Source organism: Rhinopithecus roxellana, chromosome 16, assembly GCF_007565055.1.
Source record: "Rhinopithecus roxellana isolate Shanxi Qingling chromosome 16, ASM756505v1, whole genome shotgun sequence".
Classification (NCBI taxonomy): Eukaryota; Metazoa; Chordata; class Mammalia; order Primates; family Cercopithecidae; genus Rhinopithecus; species Rhinopithecus roxellana.
The window spans coordinates 110,507,474-110,529,762 of record NC_044564.1 but is presented as its reverse complement, the minus strand read 5'-3'; the positions used below and the strand labels follow the sequence as shown (position 1 = coordinate 110,529,762).

General features: G+C 44.0%; 1 protein-coding gene across 1 annotated transcript in view; it reads left to right on the top strand.

Moving 5' to 3' along the window:
- EPB41L4B (erythrocyte membrane protein band 4.1 like 4B) overlaps positions 1 to 22,289 on the top strand; it is a 149,334-nt gene that overhangs the window by 104,164 nt on the left and 22,881 nt on the right. Inside the window, exons 16-20 of the mRNA XM_030920308.1 lie at positions 1,347 to 1,570; positions 4,992 to 5,110; positions 10,711 to 10,836; positions 15,552 to 15,619; positions 18,952 to 19,050. Coding sequence (XP_030776168.1) covers positions 1,347 to 1,570; positions 4,992 to 5,110; positions 10,711 to 10,836; positions 15,552 to 15,619; positions 18,952 to 19,050 — 636 coding nt within the window. The remainder of the gene's footprint in view (positions 1 to 1,346; positions 1,571 to 4,991; positions 5,111 to 10,710; positions 10,837 to 15,551; positions 15,620 to 18,951; positions 19,051 to 22,289) is intronic.

The following is a 22,289-nucleotide window of genomic DNA, read 5'->3' as shown; positions in this document are numbered from 1 at the left end:
TGCTGGGATTACAGGCTTGAGCCACCGCGCCCGGCCGGTTTCTGTCTTAAAGTGGTTAAGAATTATTAGTATTAGGCTGGGTGCCGTGACACACGCCTGTAATCCCAGCACTTTGGGAGGCTGAGGCGGGCAGATCACTTGAGGTCAGGAGTTCGAAACCAACCCGGCCGACATGCTGAAACCCTGTCTCTACTAAAAATACAAAAATTAGCCAGGTGTGGTGGTGTACACCTGTAATCCCAGCTACTCAGGAGGCTGAGGCATGAGAATTGCTTGAACCTGGGAGGTGGAGGTTGCAGTGAGCTGCTGAGATAGCACCACTATTCCAGCCTGGGCAACAGACTGAGACACTGCCTTAAAAAAAAAAAAAAAAAAAAAAGGAATTATTAGTATTAGAGATATATTCAAGCTCCTTGAGGAAAGAGACCATGGTCTGGAATGTAATTAGAATAGCACTCTGGCAATTACTCTGTGGAGGATGGACTAAAGGAACAAGCAGAGACGGGGAGAGCCAGCAGGAATGTTACAAGAGTCTGGGTGGAAGATGACATGGCCTTCAAATGGGGCAATCTTAGTTTAAAAAAAAAAAGGAGGTGATCCGTTGGAATTAAAAGATGTCGTAAGCTGGGCACAGTGGCTCACACCTGTAATCCCAGCAGTTTGAGAAGCCCAGGAGGGTGGACCACTTGAGCCTAGGAGTTTGAGGCCAGCCTGGGCAACATAGCGAGATCCTGTCTCTACAAAAAATTTTAAAAATTAGCCAGGCATGGTGTCCTATCCCTGTGGTCCCAGCTGCCTGGGAGGCTGAGGTGGAAGAATCACTTGAGCCTGGGAGCTTGAGGCCACAGTGAGCTGTGTTTGCACCATTGCACTCCAGCTGGGCAACACAGAAAGACCCTGTCTCAAGAAAAAGATGTAGCAGTGATGTTAACTGGAGCTTTCTGCATGTTGTGGGTGACAGAGGGGAAGAGAAAGTGACCCCAAGACTTCTACTTTGCATTATGATCTTGTCATAGGATTATTTACTAATGATTTTTATTATTGTTTTTACCTCTTCCTCTCATTTAGAGAATGCTTTAAAAAAAAAAGAAATAAATGTTATTTCATTTAATTTCAAATACTTCTTTAAGGTACAAGATTTAAAGTCTCTGATATATACAAACTTCTACTTTGTTCTTTTTCTTTAAGTATAATATTACCATTGTACATACTTTATAATAACTATGGATCTATTTATTGAATTTATTTCTTTCAGTGTTTAATGCCTAGAAAACATATTTGAAAGTACACAGAGGACTTGCAAGTCATTCTGCTTTTCTAAATCCTGACTGTGTCACCCTCCACAGCTACCCGCTCCCTTCCCCAGTGCTCAGCAGCTCAGACCGATTACCTTTCGGCATTGAGGAGAATGGGGGCACGCCGTTCCTCACTGCACCTTCAGGAAGGCATCACCACCAGCACCAGCACCAGCATCAGCACCAGCACCACTCAAACTACAGCCTCTCACTGACCCTGGAGAACAAAGAGGGGCCTCTGAGGTCCCCAAACTCCAGCAGCAAGTCCCTTACAAGTGAGTAGGCATGGAGGGGGCAAGGCAGGAGAAGGGGGAGCAATGCTGCCGGCCATGAGACTTCCCTAGATTCTTAAGACAGACCCTTGTGGTGCAGCACACAATGGTGGTCATGTTATGCTGGGCTACCAGGTTTGGGCCAGAGTAGACAAGAGCCTTATGCATCTGAGTAGAAGCACTTTAGGGATTATGGCTCACCAGTAAACTCCAATTTCATCACAGGGTCACAGTTCTCCACATCCTTTCTTTTTTTTTTTCTTTTCTGAGATGGAGTCTGGCTCTGTCACCCAGGCTGGAGTGCAGTGGCACAATCTCAGCTCACTGCAACCTCCCCTTCCCAGGTTCAAGCAATTCTCCTGCCTCAGCCTCCTGAGTAGCTGAGATTATAGGCATGTGCCACCACGCCTGGCTAATTTTTGTACTTTTAGTAGAGATGGGGTTTCACTATGTTGGCCAGGCTGGTCTCAAACTCCTGACCTCAGGTGATCCACCCGCCTCCCAAAGTACTAGGATTACAAGTGTGAGCCACCACACCTGGTCAAGAAGTGAAGGCTTTTGAAAAGTGATTAAGTCATGAGAGTTCTACTCTTATGCATACATTAGTGCCTTACAGAAGAGCTGGAGGAAAAAAATCCCAAAGTGCTGGGATTACAGGCATGAGCCACGGCACCCAGCCTCCACCTCCTTTCTTAGCAGTTGTCTGCCTCTGCAGTACCCAGCACTGGCTTGAGCAATGGAAAAGAGAAAGAGGGGAGGGAAGTGGTGACTGGACTTTCTACTTTCTTCATTATAGTAAAACTCATTCTATCCCATTTTTGACATTTCAATTTGGACAGCAAAGTGGTATCAGATAGATCCAATCTGTCCACTGTTATGGGTCTCAGAAAGAGAAGTTACAAAAATAGAGAGTGAGCAATCAGAAATTTTATTATTTTGTTTTATGACATGGTCTTGCCATGTTGCCCAGGATGGTCTTGAACTCTTGGGCTTAAGCAACACTCCTGCTTCAGCCTCTGAAAGTTCTGGGATTATAGGCATGAGCCACCGTACCCAGCCCAGAAATATTGTTAGCAATATGATAGAATTAGTTTATATCTTTTAAATCTAATAAAAATATGGGCTTTGATTCTGCATGTCAGTTATTTTATTTTTCTAGAAACTCACTTTTAATGTATGTTCTGAATAATTAATCCCTCAGTCTTGAGGGAAAGAACTTGTTGTTTATCAAATGTGGTTTGAAAAGTACTGAAGGCTGGATGCAGTGGCATGTGCCTATAATCTCAGCTACTTCGGAGGCTGAGGCAGGAGAATCGCTTGAAACTGGGAGGTGGAGGTTGTAATTACGCCTGTAATCCCACCACTTTGGGAGGCCGAGATGGGCAGATCACCTGAGGCGAGGAGTTCTAGACTAACCTGGCCAACATGGTGAAACCCTGTCTCTACTGAAAATATGAAAATTAGCTGGGCATGGTGGTGCGCACCTGTAATCCCATCTACTTGGGAGGCTGAGTAACGAGAATCACTTGAACCCGGGAGGTGGAGCTTGCCGTGAGCCGAGATGGTGCCACTACACTCCAGCCTGGGTGACAGAGCCAGACTCCACAAAAAAAAAAAAAAAAAAGAAAGAAAGAAGGAAGGAAGACAGGAAGGAAGGAAGGAAGGAAGGAAGGAAGGAGGGAGGGAGGGAGGGAGGGAGGGAGGGAGGGAAGGAAGGAAGGAAGGAAGGGGGAAGGAAGGAAGGAAGGAAGGGGGAAGGAAGGAAGGGGGGAAGGAAGGAAGGAAGGAAGGAAGGAAGGAAGGAAGGAGGGAGGGAGGGAGGGAGGAAGGGAGGGAGGGAGGGAAAGAGGAAGGGAGGGAGGGAGGGAGGAAGGAAGGAAGGAAGGAAGGAAGGAAGGAAGGAAGGAAGGAAGGAAGGAAGGAAGGAAGGGGGAAGGGAAGGGAAGGGAAGTACTGAAGTGGAGGCTTCGATTTTATCTCTCACCCTTGAACTGAGTCCCCTCTTTGATCTTCAATTTTCTCATCCATGAAATGGGGTAGAGGGTATTGAGATGATGACCAAGGAATCTTCCAGCTCTGATTTTGCATGAGTCTGTGAGCTGGTGAGACGGGATGAGCCATCCAACCTTCACCTTGGGGCCACAGGGAACAACTCTGTGTCAGCTGAGCTGGTAATGGAAACTCGACACCCACTTGGTATTGAAGAATCAGAACTCTGTCCCTCATCACTATCCACACTGCCCATGCCCTAGTCCCTGCTTCACCTTTGTATATCTAGATAACCATAACAGCCTCCTAACGGGCACCTGCTCCAGGACAATCTCCAAATAGTAGCTGCCAAAGTCATAGTTCTCACCCCATAACTCTGACCACATGCCATAAGACCTTTCATTAGCTCTTTACCATCTGGGATAAAGTCCTTGCTTCTGAGCAGGGTCGTACACAGACCTGCATATCCTGACCCCTGCCAAGGTCTTCATTCTTCCCTCCACTCCTCACCATACTTTAGCTAAATGGAACTACTCTCTTCTCACAAAATACTCTGCTGGGTCTCACCTCTGTCCTTTGCACCTGCTGTTCCCTTTGCCTGGAATACTTTTCCCCACCCTGGTGAACTCCTACACATCCCTTAGCAGCCCGTTCAAATGTTTGCTTGTCAGTGAAATGTTCTTTAACACCCGTCCTCAATTCCTGGCTTTGGAGTACCTTCCATCTTGCTCTTATAGCAATTAAATAAACCTTTTCTCGGTCTTCTTCGGAATATCTCCACATGTGTCTGTCATCCCCATTAGATTAAAATTGTGTCTTGTTCACCTCTTTCTTTCAGCTCCCAGATCCCAGTTGCTAATGATACTTGGCACAAGTTTTAATATGTAATGAATATTTAATATTTAATGCATATTTAATGTGTTAATGAGTAAATTCAAGCTAGAAGGAGAAGTAGTGGCAAATAAATCCAAAGTAGCACAAAAATAAAAATCAATGGATTTGATTTTAGGAACATAACATGGCTTTTAAGGGCACATTATATGCCTGTTAGCCTGAACACCAGTCTTTCCAGTTTGCATGGTGCTTTCCCATTTTTAAAGCATTTATACATAAATGACTTCATTTGATATTCACAGCAACCCTGCAAGGTAAGTAATTTTATTTTCATTTTTAAATGGCTCAGAGGGTCAGAGAGGCAAAACAACTTACCCAGGGGCGTCCAGCTCACGTGTGGGGCAGTTAGACCTTGAAACCTTGACCTCAGATATTCTCATACCCCGTCAGCTGATGAGTACTCAAGGCTTGAGAGCTGCTGGAGGAGGAGGAGGCCGGCAGAAAGGGTGCTGGGAATCGGGCGCTGGCAAGTGTCCCTTTTCCCCTATATCTATCCATCCTTTCAACCTTTCCTTGTTTATTTCTCCTGGCTGCTTTGTAGAACTGAGTCCAGGAACACCTGCCTTGTTCAGTGAAGCCGCTGCCCATCTAAAGAAGCTGGAACTGGAAACTGTGAAGGCTGCTGGACCCTGGCCTCCTCTGCACATCAACATAAACAAGGTGCCAAGGGCTGGGGCTCGGCACTGACCATGGACGTGGTGCTAACATCAAACCTCTGATTACTACCCTAGCCTGCCTGTTAAACCAAGTGCCTTTGCCTTGGAGGGATCTCTATTCCATCTTTCCTGACACTTCTGTTCAGTCTGTCCTTTAGGAGCAAATATTTACTTACCTTCCTTTTGGGTGAATTATAGCATTAGACGTCGTTCCCAGTGTTTTGCCCAACAGGCTAGATCTGTTTGTTAGTTGTCTCTCCCTCCTACTAGACCGAAAGCTCCAGAGGGAGCATCCACACTTACCGCTTTCCATTTCTAGCCCTCTGTCTCCCTCTGACAATGCCTGGCACATTGTAGATGTTCAGTAACTGTTTGCAGGAGGAAGGAAGGGAGGGACTAAGATAGGGAGAGAGGAGGAGACAGGGCAGAAGCCAGGCCCCCTTTTGGCTAGACCTATTCTTACATCCAAATGGGCAGCCTTATAAAAGCCAAATTTTATCTTAGAATGATACATAGCACTGCTGGATTCAGTCGGTCATTTAGTTCAGCCTTCTCAATGTCTCAGACCAGAGGAAGGGAAATGACTTTCTCAGGGTTACACAGCCCTTGACAACCTTCTCAATGTCTCAGACCAGAAGAATAGAAATGACTTTCTCAAGGTCACATGGCCCTTCACAAGGTTGCAAGGCCTTTGACTCTCCATCCAGTGTCCTTTGCACTCCAACATGCTTCCTCGTTTTCTTTGCCAGCATTTCTCAACTTTGGCACTAGCGACATTTTGACCTGATGACTCTTTTTTGCAGTGGCAGTCCTATGCATTGTAAAATGTTTTGCAGCCACCACACACTAAATGCCACTAGGGACCCCCATCCAGTTGTGACAACCAAAAATGTCTCCAGACATTGCCAGGTGTTCTCAGAAGGGCAAAATCTCCCTAGTTGAGAACCACTGTTGTACATACATTTTAATTTTTTAAATCCCCAAAGGAAGAATCTTTTTCATTCATGGCTCCTTTCTTCCACTTTAATGCTTAGCTTTGTCCCTTTATGAGAGGGAATAGGAAGAATTTGGAAGAACTGCCCTGTGCAGCATGGGAAGGTTATACCTCCTGCCCTTCCTGTCCCCGACCTTTCCCATAATCCCTCAGCAGGGCGGCCTGTGGTTCCTTTGATTACTAATGAACCCCAACTTCAGGTTTAACTTTCAAAGCCCTGCTCGTTCACTATTTTTTCTATGCCACCCTCCGTGATGGCCAGCTAGAGAGAATTCCTCCTGCAGGATGGCTCTGATAGCCGTTCAGTCAACAAATCTTTATTGAGCAGGCTTACCCTAGCTACTAGGGATTCAACCCAATGCACCGTGTGCCCCCGATTGGTCTTTTTTCTCTTAGTTGCCTGGTTTTCAACTTTTCTTCTGCAGTGTACACAATAAATGGTTTTAATGGGGGCTTCAAAAATATTTTGCAAGGAAACACAGCATATAGTGTAGCACAGAACTCACAAGCTCTATAGTGATTTGCAGTTGCCATGACTACTGGTGAGGCATTGACAATAGTGGTTTGCTCTGGGTGAAGGCCTAGCTGAGACACCTGTGGGTTATCCCTGGAGGTCAAGTTACAACTCCCTTCCTATCTCCTCCACTCAAAGAAATTGGACTGCATGGTGGCTCATGCCTGTAATCCCAGCACTTTGGGAGGCTAAAGCGGGTGGATCTCTTGAGGTCAGGAGTTCAAGACCAGCCTGGGCAACATGGCGAGACCCCATCTCTACTATAAGTACAAAAACTGCAAGATGTGGTGGCAGGCACCTGTAATCCCAGCTACTAGGGAGGCTGAGGCAGAAGAATCGCTTGAACCCACGAGGCAGAGGTTGCAGTGAGCTGAGATCCTGCCACTACACTGCAGCCTGGGTGACAGAGCGAGACTCCCTCTCAAAAAAAAAAAAAAAAAAAAAGAAAAGAAAAAAAAGAAAGAAAGAAAAAAGAAATGCATTAGTAATCAAGTAAGCTAAAGTGACGTGATTGTACAGATAATTTTGGCTTTGTCCTGACATACACACACACAAAATATATTACTTCACACTTTGAGGGTTTTTTTTTTTGAGATGGAATCTCACTCTGTCTCCCAGGTTGGAGTGTAGTGGCATGATCTCGGCTCACTGCAACCTCTGCCTCCCAGGTTCAAGTAATTCTCCTGCCTCAGCCTCCCAAGTAGCTGGGATTACAGGCACGCGCCACCACACCTGGCTAATTTTTATATTTTTATTGGAGACAGGATTTCACCATGTTGGCCAGGCTAGTCTTGAACTCCTGGCCTCAAGTGATCCACCCGCCTCGGCCTCCCAAGGTGCTGGGAATACAGGTGTGAGCCACCGTGCCTGGCCACACTTTTTTATTGCTGTTGTTGTTATCATTCATGAAACATTCCTTGCAACAGACCTCACTTCTCACTTCTGATCATGGCACCAAAATTGGGAGTCACTGGCTTGGATGACTTTTAAGGTTTTTTTCCAGCCTCAAGGATCAAGAATCCTCTGATTCTTCTAAGGTTTGGATAACTTCCTGTTCTTGATTGAATGGTGAGATGTCATTTTCACTGTCCAATTCCAAAGTCTGTGCCCAAAATTAACACAAGAATTTAATTATCATCAGATTTTAGATGTGTAAACAATTTGTATAAACAATTTAAATATACATCTGGTCATTTCTTTATCCCCAAACAGTATCCCCAAACAAATGGACTATTTCCAACTATAATAATATCAAAGCCTAATTGTCATTCATGTCTATGTTTTGAAATCTGTAATCTCATATTGAACAATTCAAATTGACTGAACATGAAATACAAATTACAGTCACAGGAAAAGAGAAAGCACAATGTTCTTGAAGCCATCCTCTAGGCAGGAATGATACGGTCTTGGAACCCAGCTATCTTTTATACAAATTCATGTAACAATGCACACATTTCCCAAAACGTATATTGACCTTCACCTGCGTCAGTTCATATAGCAGAATATTACAGGTCTTGCTTTGTCCAGAATGAGCAATAACGAGCCAGGTTGAATTTTATGTCCAAAAAAGCAGTTTAGAATGAGTAAATTCAAGGGGAATATCGACGCTAATTTTTCGTTCTTATTTTAGCAGCATTCTATTTTTTGAAGTGGGTCTTCCGTCATTACTGCCAGTGTAACTCCTTCCCCTTAAGCAATTGTCAAAAGCCTCAAATGGGCTTTATAACCAATTTGACTCCTGTATGCCAGCATACCATTCCGAAAAATTAAATCTAGTTTTAAAATTATCTCTTCATGCACCAGTGAAATATCCATTCAATTATCTTGATGTAACAGGATTTACAAACACAAGATAAATTATCTTAAGGGTGTACTGTAAACCTCACCTTTCAAAATAAATGTTACTTATTTGCCTGAAGGAGAAAGTGGAGGCCCTCAGGATAATGAATCCAGTCAAATGAGCCAGATTTCTTCAAATTCAACTTGGCGGCTCAGGAACAATTGATAGCTCAGGGTCGATCATTAGTGTTCTCACATCCAATGCTCTTTTTTTTTTTTTTGGTTATATATATTTGGTAACTAAAGAATCTAACCCGAAAATACCATTTATATCTGTTTTTCTCCCTTGAGCATCATAACAATCTTATGAAGAAAGAAACAGATTTAGAGAATTTAAGGGGAAGCAGTATGATTGACTAGTCAGGAGCTCTGGCTTTGGAGTAACCAACGTCACCATTTCTGGCTATCAGTCTTGGCTCCTCTGCTTACTTCCTGGGTGGCTATGGGCAAGTGACTTACCATCTCTCTGCTTTGTTTTTTGTATCTATAAAATGGGGATAATGATAGTAGCTACCTTGAAATGAGATGATTACATGAGGGGACTCGGTGAGACATGCATATGAAATGCATAGTCAGCGGCTAACCCATAGTAAGCTCTCAGTATATGTTGGCCACTGGCATTGTTTTTCTTTTTATAATCAGCATCTTTTTTTTTGATGCAGGGTTTTGCTCTGTTGCCCATGCTGGAGTGCAGTGGCGCAATCTTGGCTCACTGCAACCTCCGCCCCTCAGCTCAGGTGATTATTCCGAGTAGCTGGAATTGTAGGTTCTGGCCACCACGCCCTCCAAATTTTTCTGTTTTTAGTAGAGATGGGGTTTCGCTGTGTTTCCCAGGCTGGTCTCCAACTCCTGGGCTCAAGTGATCCACCCACTCTGGCCTCCCAAAGCACTGGGATTACAAGTGTGAGCCACCGTGCCCAGCCCATGATCTTTTTTTTTTTTTTTAATGGTCCAGGTAAGTGACAAAGCTGAGATTCAAATCTGTCTCTGCCTGTCTTGCTATTACATAAAATTGGAGAGTTCTGCTTGGTCTACCAAATGCTTCTCCATATGTTCAGAGGTGCCCCTGGGAAAACTCTACCTCATTTCTTTATTAAACAATGTTAGCTGGCCAGTTGCTCTATACTTCCTCTAGCTTTCATAGCACTTGGTGCGTACCAACGTGCTCACTAGGACTTCTTAATTAGTGAATAAGATTAATGTTGGAACTTGTAGAACTTGAGAACTTTAGGGCATTTGATTCTTGCTGTGGTACATGGTGGCTGATATGTCACATTTAGTCCTAATATTACTGAACTGACCTCTAGCAATCACACAGTCCTATACCTTTCTTATTAAACATGTCTCTTCTGATAATGACTGTATATTATAATAATCTTCTTTAGTACATATTTATTGGACATCTACTATGTGCTGGGTAACATATTAGCACTGGGATATGAAATGACCACAATAGGCATGGTTAACAATAAGACCTTATTTCCCAAAATGTGGTGTGTATACCATCAAAGATGATTTCAGGTTGTATACATGGATGAGTACTTTTTATATTAATAGTGATATAAATATAATATTTCTCATAATAAATATAATAGTCATAAAACCTATAATTTCAAAGATATCATTGCTTTGAACACAGTTCAAATAGATGGTCCCAGGGTAATTCACCTTAACTGGATCACATGAATTATAGATATGTATTCTGTGAATACATGAGATGTGGCAAAAATTATAAAGGTTGTGCAAATACTGAAGTGCAAGACACTCTACAGTAAGGTAACAGATATAAATTTCTTGTTGAAAATCACAATTTTCTGCCAGATTTGTTGTCAAACTGCCAATGAATATTTTGTACCCTTCCCCTGGACCCAACAAGTCACAGAATTGAATCTTTCTAGGTAAGAGATGGCAGTTATGGGGAAAATAGCACTGGACTGAGGTTAGGAGACTTCAACCAGGAGATGTCCAGTTCTGCCGCTGGCTCTTGCCCCATGATGCTGAAAGAGCCTTTTCCTTTCTTTGAACTTTTACCCTGGCTTCTGGTAGGTCCTCACCCTATTTCACAAGGGAATGAGATGCTGTGCCTGGGAATCCTTTGCAAATAGTAAAGCACTGATAAAAATATAAGGAGTTGGTGACACTCCTGTCTATGTATGTAGGTCTATGTGTTATATGCAGTTATGATTATTGGGAAAAGTTAATGCACATGTTTCTGTCTTTGTTTACAATCTGCTGTTTGTATTTTGGTTTGTCTCAGGCTGAAGAAAAGAAAGTCTCAGAGAAAACTCTTCAGACTCCACTTTTGCCTTCCCCTGTGGCGGATCATGTGAAGTGTAACATTCTGAAAGCCCAGTTGGAAAATGCTTCCCGAGTGAACATCCAGGTGTGCAGAATGCATACATTCCTTTGATTTCATGTTATAGGATTTCCTCGATGCCACAGAGAAGAAAGGCACCGTAGGACTGAGATGCTGTGTCAGTCAGGGTCCAGTCAGGAGATGGGAACCGGGTATGTGAACCATACCTGATACGTGAACCAAGATTTTCATATAAAAGAATTAGGTACATAAAAGGGTAAAAAGAGAACTTGAAGGCAGCAGTTCTCAAATGTTATTGTGCATAGGTCACCTGGAAAACTGGGCCCTGTTCCTGGAGATTTGGTAAATTGGGGTGGGGGGCTCATGAATATTCCTCTTCTCTCCTCTCCCCTCCTCTCCTCTCCTCTTCTCTCCCCTCCCTTACCCTCCCCTCCCCTCTCCTTCCTTTTTCCCTCCTTTCTTTCCTTTCTTTCCTTTCTTTCCTTTCTTCTTTCCTTTCTCTCTTTCATTCTTTCTTTCTTTCTTTCTTTCTCTCTCTCTCTCTCTCTCTCTCTCTTTCTTTCTTTCTTTCTTTCTTTCTTTCTTTCTTTCTTCTTTCCTTTTTTTTTTCCTGTCTCAGTCTGTTGTGAAGGCTGGGCTGCAGTAGTGGGATCATGGCTCACTGCGGCCTCAACCTCACAGGCTCAATCAATCCTCCTGCCTCAGCCTCCCAAGTAGCTGGGACTACAGGCATGCGCCACCACACCTAGCTAATTTTTGTACTGTTTGTAGAGACAGGGTTTTACCATGTTGGCCAGGCTGGTCTTGAACTCCTGGACTTAAGCAATCCTGCCCCCTCAGCCTCCTAAAGTGCTGGGATTACAGGCGTGAGCCACTGTGCCAGCCTGAATATGCATTTCTAACAAGCCCACAGGACCACATTTTGGGTCACACTACTCTAAGGTGCCAGAGATAGTAACTGGAGGCAGCACTTTCCATCCCTACAGCGGAGGGAACAGAGATGCTGTCAACATTAAAATTTAGATATTTGAAGGAGAAACCCTGTGGAGACTAAACTCAGACTTCTAAGCTGGGGTCACTATGCCTGGCGCTGGCATTTCTGAGCTCTTAAGACATGCCTATGGGGCCTGGACTCAGACTGAGGAGGGGACATCAGCTGGCTGGTGCTGATATGTCTGAGGTGGACACTATGCAGCTGGATCTGCCAGTGTTGGAAAATTGTCTGCAAATTGTATTCAGCTGTGACTGCAGGAGGAACTGCTGCTGCCCACATGAAGCAGCAAGGCTGGGGTGACTCGCAGGAGCAGGAAGCAGACAGCAGACAGGAAGGAGCACATTCCTTCCACGAGCGCCCCATATGGACAGAACCTATCATGGAGTCAACTGGCAAAGCAGACCTGAGGTTTGCAGGCCCTTGGGCCAGCTCCATAAAATAGATGTTTGGCAGGTGGACTTGGAGTTAAAAGTTGCTAGTTTAATAGCTGCCATAAATTCTCCCATTTGAACTCGTAACAGGTGTCCCAGTGGACCATGACTCTTTCCCTGTGACCCTAAATGCAGCCTCAGAATCATTTTCTGCATGGTGGGTATTCCAACGAGGTACCACCTGTTGATCAGATTTGGCACTCAGGTAGAAGCCCACTTACCATCCTTGTCCTGGAAATATAAAAAGCTGCAGTCCATGATTTCATTAGAAAAATATATAACTGTCTTCTTCAGCTGGGCACAGTGGCTCATGCCTGTAGTCCCAGCACATTGGAAGGCCAAGGCGGGTGGATCACTTGAGGCCAGGAGTTTGAGAGTAGTCTGGCCAACATGGCAAAGCCCTGTCTTTACTAAAAATACAAAACTTAGCCAGGTGTGGCGGTGCATGCCTATCTTCCCACCACTCGGGAGGCTAAGGCAGGAGAATTGCTTGAACCCAGGAGGTGGAGGCTACAGTGAGCAGAGATTGCTTCACTGCACTCTAGCCTGGGCAACACAGCAAGACTCCATCTCACAAAAAATAAACAAATGAATTAATTAAATAAAAAATAAGAAATAAATGTTAAAAGTTATCTTCTTCATTCCTTATAAACCTAATGTATATGCTTATGTTGCCAAGGATAAAGTAAATACTCAGTAATCTCTTCTATTATTATTTCCATTTATATATGTAGCAATCTGAATAATTTAGGTCCTTCCAGAACATACCATGAAAGTCAAGAGAAAGCTTACAAAATGTCTTTTATTTGGGGGTTATGATATAAACAGGAGGCAGTAAGATGTAGAACACAAGTTTCAAAGTCAGATGGTCTGACTTTGAACTTTGATCTATGATTGATCAGGAATGTCACCTTAAGCTTGTTTGTCAACCTTTCTGGGCCTTAATTCTCTCATGTGAAAATGGAGATAACAACATCTATCAGGTTATTGTGAAGATTACGTGAGATGATCTGTGCAGAGTACCTGGTGTGATGCCTTGCTCTGCCACTGCTGAGATATTGACAGCAATGGTCACAGTTGTGGAGTGATGAAATTGCTGGGGGCACTGATTACTTACAGATAACAGTGGTTGCCCTTTTTAGAGGATGGTCGGGTTTATTTCGCATCACAAACTCAGGAATATCAAGGTTATAGTCACAAATTCTTTATTTTCAGTCTACCTTCATTGATTTTGGGTATGCCATTTTTATACTATCACAGAACAAACAAAACTGACACATATTTTGCAATTTACAAAGCTGTAATTATCTACATTAGAAAGTTGTAACGTATTCCCAATAACCCCATGCTGCAGGTATTATCTGTGGAGGACCCATATTTCTGCTCCATTGGAGAAGTGCAGTATATCGAAAATATTCCATTTTGTAAAGTATAGGGAAGGGATGAGAAATAGGTAAGAACACATTTCCTAGCCAAAAAGACATAGTGGAAGGGCATGAAAGCAGGAATAAAGCAGGGGAATGTGAAGTCAGTAATTTGACAGCAGTGTTTCCCAAGATGTTGTAAGGAACACAAGCCCCACAGGATGCTCCCTGATAATTCTGGAAATGCTCCACACGAAATCCCATGGGACAGTCCCAGTGCACATCAGCTTCTTATAGGCTCTGAAAAGTCCTGCAGGAAAGAAGCCTGTTTTACTTTCTTTCACACCTAACTGGCCATAGAACACTTTGTAAAGTAGCTCCTACTGTTATCTGTAGAACTGAAATTCACAGGAACACAGAAGCGTGCTTTGGGAATTCATGGTTTAGAGGGTTTCGAGGGGTTGTGATGGAGGGAGAGGAGGTTGATGCACAGCCAAGTATACTGCTAGGGGCTTAAGTGTTAATCCCCTGTTGGCATCAGTGCACAGTGAGAGTATAAGGAAAGGAAGCAGAAGTCAAACAGACCAATGGTACTATCTGTTGCTAACTCTTAAAAAAGGCTTTGGGGCCAGGTGCAGTGGCTCACTCCTGTAATCCCAGCACTTTGGGAGGCTGAGGCGGGCGGATCACGAGGTCAGGAGATCAAGACCATCCTGGCTAAAACAGTGAAACCCCGTCTCTACTAAAACTACAAAAAATTAGCCGGGAATGGTGGCGGGCACCTGTAATCCTAGCTACTCAGGAGGCTGAGGCAGGAGAATGGTGTGAACCCAGGAGGTGGTGCTTGCAGTGAGCCGAGATCTCGCCACTGCACTCCAGCCTGGGTGACAGAGCAAGACTCCGTCTAAAAAAAAAAAAAAGGCTTTGGCTGGGTGTGGTGGCTCATGCCTGTAATTCCAGCATTTTGGGAGGCCAAGGTGGGCAGATCGCTTGAGCCCAGAAGTTCAAGACCAGCCTAGGCAACATGGCGAAACCTTGTCTCTACAAAAAAAAAATGAAAAAAATTAGCTGTGCATTGTGGTGTGAGCCCGTAGTCACAGCTACTCTGGAGGTTGAGGCAGGAGGATTGACTAAGCCCAGGAGGTCAAGGCTGCAGTGAGCTGTGATCATGCTGCTGCACTCTAGCCTGGGCAAGAGAACACACCCTGTCCCAAGAAATAAAAAATCAAAAACAAAGATTAAAAAAGCTGTGATTAGGATGTAAGACTGGATCTATATGTGAGCAATCTTGACAGGATAATAATGCCATGTCCTCCAAGCCAATAGGCTTGAAATCTTTGCTCAACATCTATTTAGAACAGAGGCCGAGCTCTGCATGTTGTGATGGGCGTGAGGGCTGCAGGCCTCTGCATGTTCCATTGACCACTCGTGTGTGGTCAGCTGGCCTGGCTGGCTGAGTGGGTGTCTCTTCTTCCCCCACCATTCTTTGTGGGACTCATCAGAAGGAGGAAGACAAGGTTTCTCTCAAAATCATATGACGTGATTCCTGCCAAGCTGTTATGGTTGTTATGCTGATGTGAAAGGACAGATTCCAAATTCATTTGTAAACTGTAAGTGCTATGTGAACATAGAGCTGATTATTATTCCTGACCTAAACTGTGAGGTGAGGGATTAAACTGCGGGTTTGGCTTTTCCCACACTCTCCCTTTCTAATTCAAGCATGAGTTGGCACATAGCAGGTGTTCAATAAAAGCATGAATGCAAGAATTGATTGCATCTGAATGATTGTCTTAATCCCATTACTCAAGAAAACATTTTTTTGTTAACATATATAAACACCAGAGCAAGATTCTCTATTGATTGAATACTTGGTGAACTACCTCTTTGGTCCACTTGCCAATTTCTGTAATCTTTTGAATGTAAGAGACTTGAAAACATTTTTTGCATGCCAACATATTCAGTTTTGACTAACCTGAATACTTTCTTTAACAGGGTGGAAAAGAGGAATCAATGTTTGTAAATATCAATAAGATATCCAGTCTTCAGGACGCTAATGTAAGGTCTGTTGCTCCTTGTCTGAATGGGGAAATGATATTCTCTATATCATCGACATTATCCTTGAAACATTGCTCGTGAGGGCATTAGCTGATAAAATCAGAGGACAAATAAAACAGAGAATACGAGCCCAAAGAGATGAAAAAAAGACTGGCTTAACCAACTTTCTGCAAGCCTCAAAAATGCTGCTTTTCTCAGTTTTAATATCTCTGCCTGCTGCGTTAACAAAGAAATCAATCACTTGAGGTTGTCACTCAAGCATGTGAACTTCACCTTGCCGTCCCCTCGCTTAAAGTCATTTAAAGGCTCCGTTTACGCTCAGAATGGAATCCCAACTCTTTAACAGAGTGCAGGAGGCCCTTCACGACCTGGCTTCTGCTCGCAACTTCAGGTTGGCCTTGGCCCAGCTTCCCTTAGCCCATTGATGTGCCCTGCCTCCTGAGCTTCTTGCCAGTGCTGGGGCCACATATGTTCCTTTAAAAACTTTATTTATTTATTTATTTATTTATTTATTTTTTAAGATAGAGTCTCCCTCTGTTGCCCAGGCTGGAGTGCAGTGGTGCGATCTCGGCTCACTGCAACCTCTGCCTCCCAGGTTCAAGCGATTCTTGTGCCTCAGCCTCCTAAGTAACTGGGATTACAAGTATGCACCACTGTTCCCAGCAAAATTTTGTAATTGTAGTAGAGACAGGGCTTCACTATGTTGGCCAGGCTGGTCTTGAACTCCTGACTTAAGTGATCCACCCACCTCGGCCTCCCAAAATGCTGAGATTACAGGTGTGAGCCACCGCACCTAGCCTATTTTTTATTTGTATAAATGTATGGGGCACAAGTGTAAGTTGGATCTGTGCATAGATTGCACAGTAGTGAAGTCTGAGCTTTTAGAATATCCATCACTCAAATAAAAATACATTGTACCCATTAAGTAATTTCTCATCATCCACCCTCCTCCCATCCCCTACACTTGTTCTTTAAAGCTTCCAGGCCACCACCACCCCAAACCCAGAGGAAACCCTTCCTCCCCTGATCTCACAGAGAACAGGAACTCTTTCCTTTTGGCATGGTGGCAGTGGCCTCACTGCCACCCAGTGGTTTACTAACACCAGCAGGGTCTCCTTAGGGTAGTTTCCCAAAATGGGTCCAAGGACCACTGCATCAGAGTCTCTTCTTAAAAACACAGACTCCTGGGTCCTACTCCAGACCTTTTGGATCCTTCGTGTGAATGTGTGTGGTGGGGGTTTGGTGGGTGCCAGTAGAGACAAGAATCATCATGTTAACAGGCACCTAGGTGATCTAGAACTACTGCTCTGGGGAATTATTATACTTGATGCCAAAAATAAAAGCTAACATTTCTCTATATCACCTTATGATTCCCAATCTGTGTTCTTGGCATAAATTTGTCTTACTCCTGAGATACATACCCAGCTGCCTCCAGAGCTTTTCAAAAACTTAATTCATCTCTTCCTACTCCACCCTACTAACCTTGACCTGGTTTCCATTGTTAGTCAATGGTATTATTACCTACCCCTCACCCAGGCCTGCAAACTGGGAGTCCTTGCTTTTCTTCTACCTTATTCCCTCATCTAATTGGTCACCAAGTCCTGGCAATTTGACTTTCATTTTACCTTCCACATCCATCCTCTACTCCTCTTGACTATACCTTGAGCCCTCATTGTCTTCCGGGCTTACTGCTGCCAACGATCCTCTAAGATGCTTCTATCCTCCCTTTCACCAGGGTCCTCTTCATTGTTCTAAGGACCTTTCTAAAATGCAAATCTGACTATGCCACTCCTTTGCTTAACACCTTTAGAGAGTTGAGGTCCATTGCCTTCAGTGTAGACTCCTCAGCCTGAGGCCCCGTATGAACTGGCCTCAACTTTCCCTCCAGTCAAAACCCTCTGCTCTTCCACTGAGACCTCACCAGACAGTAGTTCTAGTGCCCTGCGTTCAGCCCGGTCTCCACTCTGCCTCTCATCTTTGTGGCCTTCGCTCCATCTGGAAAGAGGAAATTCCTCTGCATAGCTTTCCCTGATGCTGACTGTTCCACCCAAGCAAATTCATGTGTTCCCCCAGTAGACTACATTCTTCCAGGGACCATGTTCCCTTTACTCTGGAGGCGCAGCTTGAGGAAACCATGAGTGTAGGATGAGTTGACTCAAATCCTCTATTTTCTCATTCATGTGTTTATTCAACATACTTTTTTTTTTTTTTTTTTGAGACAGGGTCTCACTCTGTCACCCAGGCTGCAGTGGGTAGCATAATCATGGCTCATTGCAGCCTCAACCTCCTGGGCTCGGGTGATCCTCCCACCTCAGCCTCCTGAGTAGCTGGGACTACAGGCACGCTCTACCATACCTGGCTAATTTTGTACTTTTTGTAGAAATGGGTATTATGATGTTGCCCAGGCTGGTCTCAAACTCCTGACCACAAGTGATCCACCTGCCTCAGCCTCCTAAAGTGCTGGGATTACAGGTGTGAGCCACTGCGCCTGGCCTCAACATGCATTTATTAGGCCCTGGCCACGTACTTATCACCATACTGAGCACTGACCCAGAAGTGTCAGTTGACTTGCCAGGGGCCCCTTTCAAGGACCTCAACTTGTTTTAATGCCTTGTTGGTCCTAGGAGGTAATGAACTGATTTTTTAAAAAATGAAATTAGTCATGACCACTACAAAAATGCATTAAACATTTTCCTTAAAATTACTATTTTGAGTAGGGTCCATTTGTTACCGGAAATAAATTCTTGAATAAAGATAAAAATGAAACTTAATTTTTAGCATTTTCACAAAACACGGAATTAAAATGTGTTACAGCAAGTCCTAAAGGTCTTCTGATTATGCATTTTTCACATAAAGTATAGTATGGTTCTTTATCTTTTTTTTTTTAAAAAAAGCAAATAGTCTGTGCTATGTTTAAAATAGAATAGCTACCAGATTACTTGGAATTAAAAACAGGTTATCCATAGTTTTCTCTTCATTTTACTGGCAAAACCTGGTTATGAGCCAAACCCTCAATCTGGTTCACCCCTCATATTGGGGGGCAGGGGTGACTATTTTGGGGCAGAGAAATTTTATTTGGTACCTCAATTATGTTTAGTTCCCCCACTTGCTATATTTTCCCTATAGTTTTTTTCTTACTGTTTGGATTTTCTATGGTTTTAAAAAATAATTATAATTATTAACTAAGTAGAGTAGAATTCAAGAAGGCAAAGAAATGGATTTCTTGACTATCAATGTTATTAAGGTGTACATTAACTGAGAAAGCAGTCCCTATAGCTAAAACAAGACCATAAACCTTTTTTGATGGTATTGTTCTGTTTTTTCGGTGTGTCTCTAGAAGTCCTATTCCTATTCGTGTGGAAACTGCCCAGCCAGCTGCGGAAAAGCCGGAAATCAAGCCTCCCCGAGTGAGGAAGTTAACAAGACAGTATAGTTTGTGAGTTCTGTACTGCAACTTTTTCAATTAAAACAACTACGATGACTAAATGTTTAGGTACAAATGCTTCTTAGCCCCTCTGACTAGTCCCAGGGAGCAGCCCCCAAATTCCATTTATTTCCAATTTAGGTAACAATGAGACTAGCCCTTTCTCCCTGAAAACCTTCCATAGTTGGCATAGGGATTCATTGTTGACTACTGTGTAATAAATTACTCCCAAACTTAGTGTCTTAAAACAATCCACCTTTATCATCTCACAGTTCCTGTGGAGTGGGGTTTGGGGCATGGCTTAGCTGGGTCTTCTGTATCAGGGGCTCTTACAAGGCTGCATTCAAGGTGTCAGGGCTGCAGTCTCATCTGCAGGCCCATTCTTACGGTTGCTGACAGGGATCAGGTCCTCAAGGACTGTTGGACAGAGGTTGCCCTCAGCCTGTATTCACTGAGAAAGCACTCTCCAGCTTTCTCCCTTAGAGAAAGCACACAAGAAGAGCCAGAGAGAGTGCCAGCAAGGCAAAGGCACAGTCTTTTGTAACCTATGCACAGAACTGACATCCCATCACTTTTTTCTTTTTTTTTTGAGACAAAGTCTTGCTCTGTCACCCAGGCTGGAGTGCGGTGGTGTGATGCTGGCTCACTGCAATCCACCTCCCAGGTTCAAGCAATTCTCCTGCCTCTGCCTCCCAAGTAGTTGGGATTACAGGTGTGAGCCACCACACCTGGCTGATTTTTGTATTTTTAGTAGAGACGGGGTTTCACAATGTTGGCCAGGCTGGTCTAGAACTCCTGACTTCAAGTAATCCGCCTGCCTCAACCTCCCGAAGTGCAGGTGTGAGCCACTGTGCTCAGCCCCCATCACTTTTGCCATATTCTGTTCATTAGAAGCAAATCCCTGTGTCCAGCCCACACTCAAGGGGAGGGATTACACAGGGGCGTGAATAGTAGGTTGGGGATCATTGCAAGCCACATCAGAAGCTGCTTTCCACGGCATATCCATGAAAAGGCAGCCCTGTCTGTCAACAGAGCCAAAGCTGATCACTGAGCTTTGACACCTGTAGGAGGCGCCATTTCCCAAAGTGTCCCAGAATCACCAGAGTCCATGTGCACCTGACTGTTCTAGGCATCGTTGGGGAATAGTAAAGTGACTTTGACAATTCCCATCCAAAGAGTCACAGTTTACTGGAGGGAAAGACAAGAGTCACAAATAATTATAATCCAAAGCAGAAAGATAACTTCCGTAGTCAGGGTGGTGAGTACTAGTAATAATTGTAGTAATTATCACAATGGTAGTTCACATTTCTTTTTCCTTTTTTCTTTTCTTTCTTTTTTCTTTTTTATTTTTTGAGACAGAGTCTTGCTCTGTCACTCTGTCACCCAGGCTGGAGTGCAGTGGCACAATCTTGGCTCACTGCAACCTTCACCTCCAGAGCTCAAGCAATTCTCCTGCCTCAGCCTCCCAAGTATCTGGGATTACAGGCACCTGCCACCACGCCCAGCTAATTTTTTTGTATTTTTAGTAGAGACGAGGTTTCACCATGTTGGCCACGCTGGTTTTGAACTCCTGACCTCAAGTGATCCACCCGCCTCGGCCTCCCAAAGTGCTAGGATTACAGGCGTGAGCCACCGCGCCCAGCTTGTAGTTCCCATTTCTTGACCTTAGCTATGGCGTGGGTACCGTGCCTAGATGTGTCATTGGTCAGAGAGTAACTGCAGGGGGATCTCTGGACAAATGGAAAACATGGGGACTTTGGGGTTGGAAAGGCTTCTGTCAGGCCCCTGGCTAGTTTACAGCTGTAAGCTCTTGGAAAAATGACTCTGTGATCCTCTTTTCCTTCCTCTGTAAAATGGTTGAGATAATACCTGCCTCTGAGGAGTTTTGTGGGGCTTAACATGAGAGAATGTGGGTAAAGCCCCAATGCCCTGGCCATAGGATGAGGTGCCCTTTCTTTCTTCTCTAGGACCTGGAAGCTTCTGAGGAAAGTTGGAGTTTAGGGAGTACCCAGAGTGCAAAATGTAGGACAGAAAACGGGATTCTGGATGCAATTCTCTAACAGCTGTCTCAGGTCTGCCATTTGTAGCTGTGAAAAGGAAAAGATACATGTATGGGAGATATTAAGGGAGACATTTCCCACCTCATTATCCTTCATAGAAACTTCTGGTCAGCTGCATTTCCCAGGAAAGCCAAAACAAGTAAAGTTCAAATAATTAACAGTCCTAATGATCCCTGGCGGACAATTAAGCCATAACAGTTTGCTTCCCTCGAGGATAAAGCTGGCAGAACTTGCCACTCCTTTTACATTTTGAAACTCAAAATGTTATTATCACTCATTTGAGAGATATAATCACATTTGAAACAATGACTGTCTGATATATAACCTAGAAGGAAAGAAAATTTCACTAACTCACCAAAGTCACTCTTTTTTTTTTTTTTTTTGATACAGAGTCTCACTCTGTTGCCCAGGCTGGAGTGCAGTGGCACAATCTCAGCTCACTGCAACCTCCGCCTCCTGGGTTCAAGAGATTCTCCAGCCTCAGCCTCCCAAGTAGCCCAAGTAGCTACAAGTGCATGCCACCGTGCCCAGCTAATCAAACTGCCTCTTTTAAGGACACTCTTTTTCAAACCTTGAACTTTACATGTGTATTTCTTAAGCTGTCCCAAAGTATTCTGCTTTGAAAATCAAAGAATGGCGGCATTTTCCCCATTGGTAGAAAATAGCAACATTCATGGATGAAATTTTCCCCATGTTATTGTCCCATAAAGAGTTATCGAATCCTTGACACTGATTACCACTCATTTACCCATCTTTTTTTTAATATATTTTTTAAATTTTTTTGAGGTGGAGTCTCACTCTGTCACCCAGGCTGGAGTGCAATGGCGCAGTCTCAACTCACTGCAACCTCCGCCCCCTAGGTTCACGTGATTCTCCTGCCTCAGCCTCCTGAGTAGCTGGGATTATAGGTGTGCACCACCGTGCCCAGCTAATTTTTGTATTTTCAGTAGAGATGGGGTTTCACCATGTTGGCCAGGTTGGTCTCGAACTCCTGACCTCAGGTGATCCGCCCGCTTCAGCCTCCCAAAGTGCTGGGATTACAGGCATGAGCCACCATGTCCAACCTTTGCCCATCTCTTTAACTCTTTGATATTGATAAAGTTGGCACGTGATCAAGGAATATAAATGGGAAAACTCAGATTTCTGATTTTCTGGAAAATATTTTTTGCATCATCATTTTTGAGATACAGA